Raw genomic sequence first — 10981 nt, forward strand, 5'->3', positions numbered from 1 at the left:
ATTTCTTTGACTTTTTATGTTCATGTAAGAAAGTATATTGTGACTGTTAAAACTTGAAAATAGGTCAGTATGTTAGGAAGCTGTTTCTCTGGTTAGGTAAGCCCAGTTATATGGTAAATAAATTTGATAAATATGAATTAAGCTTGAGTATTATGTATATGAGAAGTTATGATAAGATGACATTTTACACAAAATAAATTAATATAAATATATAATGGATCCTCCCACTCCAGACACCATTTGAAATCACATAGAACCAAGGAATGATATCCATTACACATTAAACCTAAACTTTTTCTCTAAGACTTGTTCTCAGATTCCACCAGTAGACACACCATTATTTAACTTTAACCTCAGAGTGCAGCTTTAAGAGTAATGATGGCAATGGGTCGGGTGTTTTACCATTTATTAAGTTTTCATAATATACAAGTATTATGATACAAGTGCATAAAACCAGCAATTGAAGTTAATTGGAATCTGTAAGAATAATATTGTAAGATATCATTTTGTTGGGGAAGATTTTAAAATTGAATGCAAAATAACAGCCTACCTTGTCAAATAATTCATTCCATATCATATCCACAGCAAATGGGAATGTAGAGTATGAATCATTTTTATTTTGTAAAGGAGATAATCCTATTTGTTTCACTAACAATTATATATTTTGTCATCAATTACTTTTTGTTCCAGGCTTAATAATTTTTGAAGTTTTAACATCTATTTGCTATCATAAGTAATGGATACATAATGAATAGAGAATTTTAACTATTTCATACCAAGAATTGATGAGCAACTATTCAGTAAAGAATTACAGAAAAGGTACAGTGAAAATAGAAATGAAGGACCAAGTAAAAGGCCTAGATATTAAAAAACCTAAGGACATGAATAGATATTAGCTTCACATTGCAAAGGGTTTAGAGATTTTCTTTTTGTAATTTAGATAAAGTGATTTATTAAATGTGTAAATGTCACTTGTAACATATTCAGAATATAAATGGCAAGAATAACAGGCAGCAGTTTAAAAGCTTGCATTTACCTTGGTCCCAGCCACACAGCGTGAATGGAATATTAATTACAAGAGTTACAAATGACCTTGGGTGGAACCAGATTGAAGTTGTATCATATTCATCAGTACTTTTTGGGGGGTATATTCTTCTGGTTGATTTCCTTCAATTCTCTGTATTAGTTTAAGAAGAACTAGAAAAGGAAGTAATTCACTGTATGGGGAAGAAAATGGGGAAGAGTTTTATTTATGTTTATTTTCTCCAATTATAAGTTGATAGAGTAGATGAAAGTCTTTTTAATTAATACTTTTAATGGTGTTTCACTGTTTATGCTGAAAGTGAGCTGTGATCAGTTCCATATCCAGGGAAAGGGTGGGGAGTCAGTAATACTCACCTATTGTCTTATATATATATATATATATATATATATATATATATATATATATATATATATATATATATATATATATATATATATATATATATATAAATATATATATATATAAATATATATATATATAAAAATATATATATATATATATATATATATATATATATAAATATATATATATAAATATATATATATATATATAAATATATATATATAAATATATATATATATTTATATATATATATTTATATATATATATCTATATATATATATTTATATATATATATCTATATATATATATTTATATATATATATATATATATATATATATATTTATATATATATATTAATATATATATATATATATTTATATATATATATATTTTTATATATTTATATATTTATATTATATATTTATATATGATATTTATATATATATATATATATTTATATATATATATTTATATATATATATATATATATATATATATATATAAATATCATATATAAATATATAATATAAATATATAAATATAAATATATAATATAAATATATATATATATATTTATATTATATATATATATATAAATATATAATATAAATATATATATATATATTTATATATATATATTTATATATATATATATATATATATATATATATATTTATATATATATATTTATATATATATATTTATATATATATATTTATATATATATATTTATATATATATATTTATATATATATATATATATATATATATATATATATATATATATATATATATATATATATATATATATATATATATATATATATTTATATATATATATATATATATATTTATATATATATATATATATATATATATATATATATATATATATATATATATATATATATATATATATATTTATATATATATATATATATATATATATATATATATTTATATATATATATATATATTTTTATATATATATATTTATATATATATATATATATATATATATATATATATATATATATATATATATATATATATATACTGATAAAAAAAATGCATATATTCAAATTATACTTTAAGCCTATGATTATGTTGGCTGGGAATGTATTAGGTAATTTATATAATATCCTGTTTTGAATAGGAGTGCATCTCATTCTTTGTTTTATTTTTCTTTCAATTAAATATGCTTTTGATACTTACTGAATTTCATTTTTTGTTTCAGGATGAATGTACCACAGCCAGAATGCTTACAGAAGCCCCTGAATGTCCCGTCAAAACTCCTGATGGGACCCGGCCCTTCCAACAGTCCTCTGCGGGTGCATTATGCTATGATGAAACCTCTTTTAGGACATCTGCATCCGGAGTTTACACAGGTAACGATTATTTTATGTTTGGTTTTTATTGCTGGGACAAATATATATGGATTCCTTTTACTAAATGTTAATGTTAAGCTGATTATATGCCTGTATTTCCTTTTGGTAAGTCCTGATATAATGCAAATTATATGTATGTATTTCCAATTAGCAAATGTTAATATTGATTTGATGAAGAGCTTGTATTTCCTTTTAGTGAGAATTAATGTTCATCCAATTTAGTCATATATTTCCCTTGTTTGATTGATGCTTTTAAATCATATGTAATCTCTCCTTCTTCCTTACATCTCCTCTGTCTCCTTTTAATCCTCTTTCTTTCTTTGTCCACATTTTCACACCCCAAAAAATAGATCATGGATGAAGTTAAGGAAGGGCTGCGGTACATTTTTCAAACCAAGGCAGAGGTTGTGTGCTGTGTAAGTGGCACAGGACATGCCGGCATGGAGACCACTATGTGTAACCTCTTGGAACCTGGCGACGTAATCCTCATTGCACAGAATGGCATTTGGGGGGAGAGAGCGGCTGACATGGCCAGGAGGCACGGTAAGGTTGGAAGAAAATCTCTGGAGAGAGGAGAGAGGTTATTTTTTATATTGTGTTTATGATTATTATTACATTTTTAATTTATCTACTTTATTTATTTATTTATTTATATTTTAAGTACTGAATTGCATTTGGTTCTTATTACTGTATTTATTATCTTTATGTTACTGATATTCAATTTGGTTTGTAGTGATTATAACTTTTATTTTGAACATTATTGCTTCCTCAGTATGCATGGGCCTAAGCTTGAACATCTATGATTAATTGCTAGATGCTGATGTACGCATTATCGACAAGCCTGGAGATACCTTTACCCTCGAGGAGTTAGATGCTGCCCTTGCTCAACACAAACCTGCGGTCCTCTTTATGGTCCAGGGAGAATCATCAACAGGTGTCTTGCAGCCATTAGAGGGAGCAGGAGCTTTGTGTAGAAAGTAGGTAGAGCTCGCATGTTTTAAGGGGTACATATGATGATTTACCCCCTTTAGGACACAGTATTTTTTCATTTTGTATAGGTACATGTGTTTTTTTTGTTTTTTTTCTTCTTCTTCTTTTTCCTTTTTTCCCTTCTTATTTACATTCTGAATGTTCATGTCAGAAGTGATACATTTATATGAAGACATATGTTGAAACCTTTAGATGGGAACAGAAAGGTAAAATTTCTTGAATCTCTTTTCATATCCTCAGAAAGGATATATATGTAAGAAAATTTGTTGTCAGTTTGTATGATATGAAACTCTTTTTCAGACATGGTGCCCTGCTTGCTGTAGACTGTGTTGCATCCTTAGGGGGTGTGCCTTTTTACATGGATGGTTGGGAAATTGACGTGGTCTACACAGGAACCCAGAAAGTGATATCTGCACCTCCTTCCATGGCTCCAATTGCATTTAATGACAGGGCAATGTAAGTTGCTTACTGAATTGTGTACTGTTGTTTCTGTTTTTATTCCTCTTCAGCAATGTACTATGAGGTGTTATTAGGCTTTAGCTCTATCTCTTATAGTCAGTTAGACATTGATGTAAGATAAAACTCTGTGGATCACCATTATTTCTTTGTGCTAGTTTTTTATTATATCAGCCTGCATGCAATTTTGAATCCAGTACTGCTGAGTTGTGTCCTGGAAAACCATGATGCTTTTGCTATATGTTTACTTGTTGCATCCACAACCATTAAGTATCCCTCTAACTGTATTGTATTTTAATTGTTATTAGAGAATGTGTTATATATATATATGTATATATATATATATATATATATATATATATATATATATATATATATATATATATATATATATATATATATATATATATATATATATATATATAAAGGTATAAGGAGAGCAGTTTCATAGTCATGAAAGGCTGTAATATTCCATTCATCCTACAATAACCCAGCTGGAGAGATGGTCCTGGGAGTCTGTTCAAAACTGATTTTATTTGCTCCTTGAAACTTTTTGTGTGCAAGAGATGTAAGGGTTCTGCAGGATTTATGAATTATTAATATTGATGATACAAGGAATACTTTATTTTACTAAGTACTCAACAGAAATCCACAAGCTCTTCTTTGAGTGATGTAGTTATTATATTATTACTTATTCTTTGGTGTGTTACCGAAGTGCAGATAAGTTCAGGACTTGAAAGTTGTTTAGTAATATACATTCAATTCATTGAGAGCTGACAGAAAAAAACCCTTGTACAGTTATTAGTTGGAACACAGTTCTTCACTACCAAAGGAAGAAGTAAACACTACTAACGTGATTAACTTTCCTAGGGCTAAAGTACGGTCTAGGAAAACTCCTATCAGAAGTTTCTATTCTGATATGACTTGGCTGGCCAATTACTGGGGCTGTGATGGCACACCTCGCAAGTATGTCTTGTTTCTCCTTTCTGTTTTTCACTGGTAAAGAAATATAAAGTTGGATGTATTTTTTCCAATAATTTTCTTTTTTGAGGTCAGTTTCATGAGAGGAATATATAAATGTTTCAAATATTTAAAAAGCAGCAGCAAAAATGTCCTAATCTTTTTGCCTTCATCCTAGATACCATCACACAGGCCCAATCAGTGCTGTGTACGCTCTCCGGGAAGCTCTAGCCATAGTCTGTGAAGAAGGCCTAGAATCTCTGTGGTCAAGACACAAGGCTTGTGCCAAGAAGCTTCATGAGGGTCTTGGTGCCCTTGGTCTAGAGATGTATGTGTCAGACCCCAACAAGAGGACTCCTACAGTGTCAACCATCCGTGTTCCTGAAGGGGTTGATTGGACTAGAGTCACTAAGTACTTTATGTCAAAGTAAGGAAAATGTTTTGTTCTTTGTGTTAATATTAATTGAAATGATTTATGTTTTTTTTTTTGTTTTACTAGTAACTATGTTTGAGAATTTGGAAGCATGATTATAATTGTAATGTCAGACTATTGTGGCAGTAAGTATCCAATATTATATTAATATCAGTGATGGAATTAACTTTCTGCAATATATGTAAATTTGCATTGAGATGTAAAGAATAAATGTTGTTGTGATTATAAAGAAGTTTGTTTGATTTTGCTTTGTAGATGTGAGTAAATGCATATCTTTATTTGGGGTATGAGATATATTTTAGTATTCAAAAGTTGTGATATTTTGTTTTAGCATATACCATAGATGCATTATTGATGATCTTCTATGTATAACTTGAAACATTGAATTAATGTGTCATGTGTTTTGAAAAGCGTGACCATTATTTTTTTCCTCTTTTGGATGTAAACTGATGCTTAATTTTCTCCTTTATTCATATAGTTACCTAGTTGAAATTAGTGGTGGACTTGGCCCATCTGCGGGGAAAGTGTGGCGTGTTGGACTTATGGGCTACAACTGTACACCTGAGAATGTAGATTTGGTTCTCAGGATAATGAAGGAGGCTCTGGCAGATGCTACAGGTGTGTTGAATATATGCTTTGCTTTGTCTTGATTTAGTAAAACTGAATATCAACACTATATTCATTTTCAGTTCACATTGTGGCAGTGTTTCTTTTTATATATTTTTTTCTTTCTTTCTTTTTCTTTTTTCATGTGCATCATATTTTGAATAAAGCACACTCAAATGATATAGCACTCCCATTGCCAATATTGAACATTTGTACTTATAACAATAACTCTTCATAAGTGACAATGTGTGATTGACTTTTGATATTATTTATCTTTGCAGGCAAGTCTCAAAAGTCAAAGATCTAGAATAAAAACAGCAATAGAACAGCAAGTACTTTTCCAAAGTTATTGTGGATACACAAGTAGCTGGTCAAGAAGCTAAAAACTTAAAACTCATTTGTGACTTCATAGACTTCATGGATACTTTGTATTTGGTCAAGTGATTTGCTCAAGGATAATTGTTGTTTCCTATTTTCTATTCCTATTTTTTATAAGAGATAGGTGAATTTAGACTTAATTTTAATTGTGCTTTAAGTCTCGCTGGTTTAGGTTTGGTTGTGCAGCTTCTTATACATCACAACTGTAGGGTTGGCATGAATGAGAATTAATAAATTCCAGGTAGCAATATATTAATTTAACATTTTCATATTAACTTAATCAGAATTACTTCATTTTGGTCATGGTTTAGTATTGAAATGTTGATTTCATAGCTTGCCTTTTGAGATTTTTATTCATAACTTGATTTTGATCACAGTTGTGAAAATCTTGGTGACAGTTTTATTTGTAAATGATATGGTTGTTTTATATGCCTTTTATATTGTGAATATAGACTTTAACCATTCCAATAGAAATTCAACTTCATAGTTGAATTTAATGTTTTTTCTAGTTTTTATTTGATATATTTGAATGAAATTGGCAGCTGATAATGTCAAGAGAACTTTATCAGAGAACCTATATTTTTGGAGAAATGTTAAGTAGTTACAGAGTCTATTTTTAATACATTCCCTAAGCCTTGTTCTCTTCTGTTTAAATTACTTAAAGTCCAGTTTTGTGGACATTTCATTTATATCAGTTTTAAGAATTAGAATTTTATTGTTGAAACTATTGTTGTTGTACGCATTTCGGTCACCCATGGAAATGCTCATTATTGAGATTATGCTAATAAAAGTTCTGAGACTCTTGTGATGTGTTTTGTTTGTCAGAAACCAATGCTTGATTTCATTTTAGGGTTCCTAACCTTTTTGCCTGCTACCCTAGTCATGGCAACAGGCCTTACCCCATACTCACTGTAATTTTGGTTTAATAATTGTATTTACAGATTGATAGCTCTACAAGTGCTTAATCATCAGGTAGTTAATTACTACTCATACCAATCTCATCTTTTTACTCTGTTCCTTAATCTTTCATTTTTATAAATTGCTATTAGTATTATTGATAGCATAATAGTAATCATAATGTAATGGTGATATAAGGAACATTAGAAATAAAGAATTTTTCCAAAAAAAATCAAGGAAAGGAGGAATCACGTGAAGTTATGTAGGCCCTGCTAATTGAACCCTTGGTGGCTGAGCACTTGTGGGGCCATCTGTTTCTAAACACAATTTACACAACAAAACATCAATGTCCATTATATACTTCTGACACCTTTTTTGACTGGCTAAGCTGAGAATCCAGACATTATTTATCAACATTAACCATAATTATAACCTGACAGCATCACAGTTTCAAGCTCTGTATTTATATAAAACTTTTGATGCTTTAACAACCCTATGAAAAAGGTTTGGCAATTGCATGGTTGAGTTTAGGATTCATAGTGAACTACAGACTGGATGTTATTAGTGATTTCACCATTCTGCACTGAATATGGAATTGAATAGAGCTAGTGAAGAGATTCCAAAACTAATGTATGATGAGATTTCAATAATATGTAAAGATCGGGCATGAAAATTCTTCATTTTATTTTTTATAGACCAACAATATCTCAAAAGCTGTAAGGCTTTAGGAACTGTACCACTGATGCCCTTTTTTCATTACCTGACAGAATCCAACTAAGAGAAAAGTTAGTTATTTTCATGGTCGAAGGATGCACTTGTTAAGTTCTTCATATAATATTTTCAACAATACCATTGTTTTCATGATATTTAGAGGAGATTGAACCTACTCATACTGACCTGCTCTTATTCATTAAAAGACCCTCATTACTGATTTTACTTACATGTTTACTTCTTTTTTTATTGAGATCCCTCTGAGATAGATCTAAATCCTGCAACAGTAATTAAAGTGGACATTTGATTTTGATTTTTATTTGCAATACTTTTTATGTACTGTATGTATGTAGGAGGAAAAGGAGTAGTATGTTAAATATGATAAGTTTAATTCCAGTAAAATATGGTCTCCTTGAAAAGATTAAGACTGTGCATTGAACTCTGTTCATGCCCTTTGAAGAAAAAGCAAAAACAAAAGTAAAATCATAATGAAAGTTGATGGCTGGAGTTGAAAGACAAGTCTGTTTTATTTTCCAATACTTGGTATCATACAATACCGTCAGTTAACAAATGGTTTTAATATGATAATTGATAATTTATAATTAATTTTATAATTAAATTTTAATTCCTTTTGTTACAATGGATACTGAACAGTATTGATTATATCCCTAGGAAGTCTCTATAACATAACAAATTTAAAGTTCAGGAAAATCACAGGAAGCCATAAAGATATTAAATCAAGTTAAAACATTTATGTTCATCCACATTTTTTCTTCAAGCAGCATACTTTACTTCTTTATTTGGTTATCATCTTTTATCCATTCACTCTCTTTTTGTCTTTTATTTTTTCTGTTTCTCCCTCATGCATTCATTCACTTTTCCCCACATTCATTTATCCATTCTCTCTCTACTTTTTTTCCTTGCATTTTTCATTCTCTCTTTTTTCTGTTTCTCTCCCTCTTTCATACCTGTTCATCACTTACTTTTTCTCCCATCCAGAGTCTATCTGTCTGTCTGTCATCACTGGATCATACTTACAGGATTCCACTCTAAACATGCTCTGTTGCACCTCAGCCTCTTCCACTATATATCATTGTATGTAAATCAAATGTTGTCTGAAAAACAAAAGTAGATCAGATGAAACATTAAATTCTGCATCAATCATAGAGCAGCAGCAGCCAATCATCTATTCCTATGTAAATGTGTGAGAAATAAAAGTTGGACTGACCATCACCTTTAAGAAAAGAATTCAAATTTATAGTAGTACAATGTAGGTCCATGCCAACATTTACACCACAGACACTTTTGACATTCCTGGCAAAATTAGTCGTTCACTATTGCTAATGTACTGCATATATTAAAAAGGTTGTCATAATGGTTTTGTATCACGTATTACCCCTGTACAAATAAGTACTTAAATACTGAAATTAAATTTGACAGATATTCATAAGTTTAGACAAAAATCTCATCAAGTTTCTATGAAGCCTTACTTTTTATTGGAAAGCCAGTACGTCGTATCAAAAATTCCTTCTTTCCTCCATGCATTCTACTTGCAGTAAGGGATGTGTAGTGTTGGATTTCATCATCATGGAAGACTTTGATATATGTCCAATGATGAGAATTACCAACTTCACTTGATGGTTAATATTCAATATAGTAAAAGACTGGCAAATTTCAAAAATACATTACCACAGTATATGATCAGTCTTCCTCAGAAACAAAGAAATTATTGATAATTGTAGTTTTTATCCACAGTGCCTATAAGCCTTAGCTGAGCTATATTTCAGGAAAACAACTTCTGCTGGCCATAGTACCAGGGGCTTCCACAGAATGCTTGTCTTCTGCATGGATTCTCACACCTTTCATTTTTATCTATTCCCTCATCTGTGTTGCAGGAGTTTGACTGATATATATGCAACAGGAACAACGAAGGGAAGGACAATAAAACACACGAATATGCTGAAGGCCTTTTCGCTAATGCTTTGTCATAGGCTTTTAGCATATTCGTGTGTTTTCTTGTCCTTCCCTTCATTTTTCCTGTTGCAATCTGTTTATCATGAATTCCACACTGATATATATATATTACTGTCTTCTGTGTATGGAGGCTGATCCATATATTTCTACATTTTTTATAATTGCCTACTTGAGCAGGGTACAGCCTTACAAAATTCAAAATACCCCTCATATTTGCACATATATCTAAAAAAAAAATTTACAAGCCAAAGTCGTGAATAATCACTGCTCCTGCACTCATAATTTCATGCCACAGAGGATGACCATATCGCACACATTGATGTCAGAAGGCTAGTTAAGTGGTGTTGCACAAGTGTGATTCCTTACATCTGGTTCATTTATAAGTGTTACATGTGTCACTATTCTGAAGATAAAAAATGGAGGTGAAAGTTATTTACTTAGTCTTTTGCATTTTCTGCAGAGTTGATATATTACAAATTTTTAGTATTTTGTGTATAAATAAAAAAGGTAAATATAGATGAATCAATAAATGATTCTTAGCTACAAGGTGTCTCCACATTAATAAAGAAATAATTTAGAGAAGAGTGAACTCAGAGGTAGAAAATTACAATGACATATGTGCCAAAAGTCTGTCATAACTCCTCTGCTGTGCATCATCCATCCATGCATCTTTATAGAGATATCTGAATTATCTCTCCACACCTCAGCATAAAATTTCCTACATGTGTCCCAGTTTTAAAGTTTGCTTTAAATGAAATAATGTTTTGCTTTGTATGCAAGGTATAATAAAATTAAACATG

At 29.7% G+C, this 10981-nt stretch overlaps 1 protein-coding gene across 3 annotated transcripts in view; it reads left to right on the forward strand.

The window, feature by feature from the left end:
* The window catches only part of Agxt (Alanine-glyoxylate aminotransferase), a 12186-nt gene extending 4783 nt beyond the window's left edge, over positions 1 to 7403 (forward strand). For all 3 annotated transcript variants that reach the window (XM_027371028.2, XM_027371027.2, XM_027371026.2), the window contains 8 exons: positions 2626 to 2776; positions 3127 to 3319; positions 3591 to 3753; positions 4067 to 4222; positions 5093 to 5188; positions 5361 to 5609; positions 6094 to 6233; positions 6503 to 7403. In XM_027371028.2, coding sequence (XP_027226829.2) covers positions 2626 to 2776; positions 3127 to 3319; positions 3591 to 3753; positions 4067 to 4222; positions 5093 to 5188; positions 5361 to 5609; positions 6094 to 6233; positions 6503 to 6528 — 1174 coding nt within the window. In that variant the 3' untranslated portion in view covers positions 6529 to 7403. The remainder of the gene's footprint in view (positions 1 to 2625; positions 2777 to 3126; positions 3320 to 3590; positions 3754 to 4066; positions 4223 to 5092; positions 5189 to 5360; positions 5610 to 6093; positions 6234 to 6502) is intronic.
* The last annotated feature ends 3578 nt before the right edge of the window (positions 7404 to 10981 follow it).

This window comes from Penaeus vannamei, chromosome 31, assembly GCF_042767895.1.
Source record: "Penaeus vannamei isolate JL-2024 chromosome 31, ASM4276789v1, whole genome shotgun sequence".
Taxonomy (NCBI): Eukaryota; Metazoa; Arthropoda; class Malacostraca; order Decapoda; family Penaeidae; genus Penaeus; species Penaeus vannamei.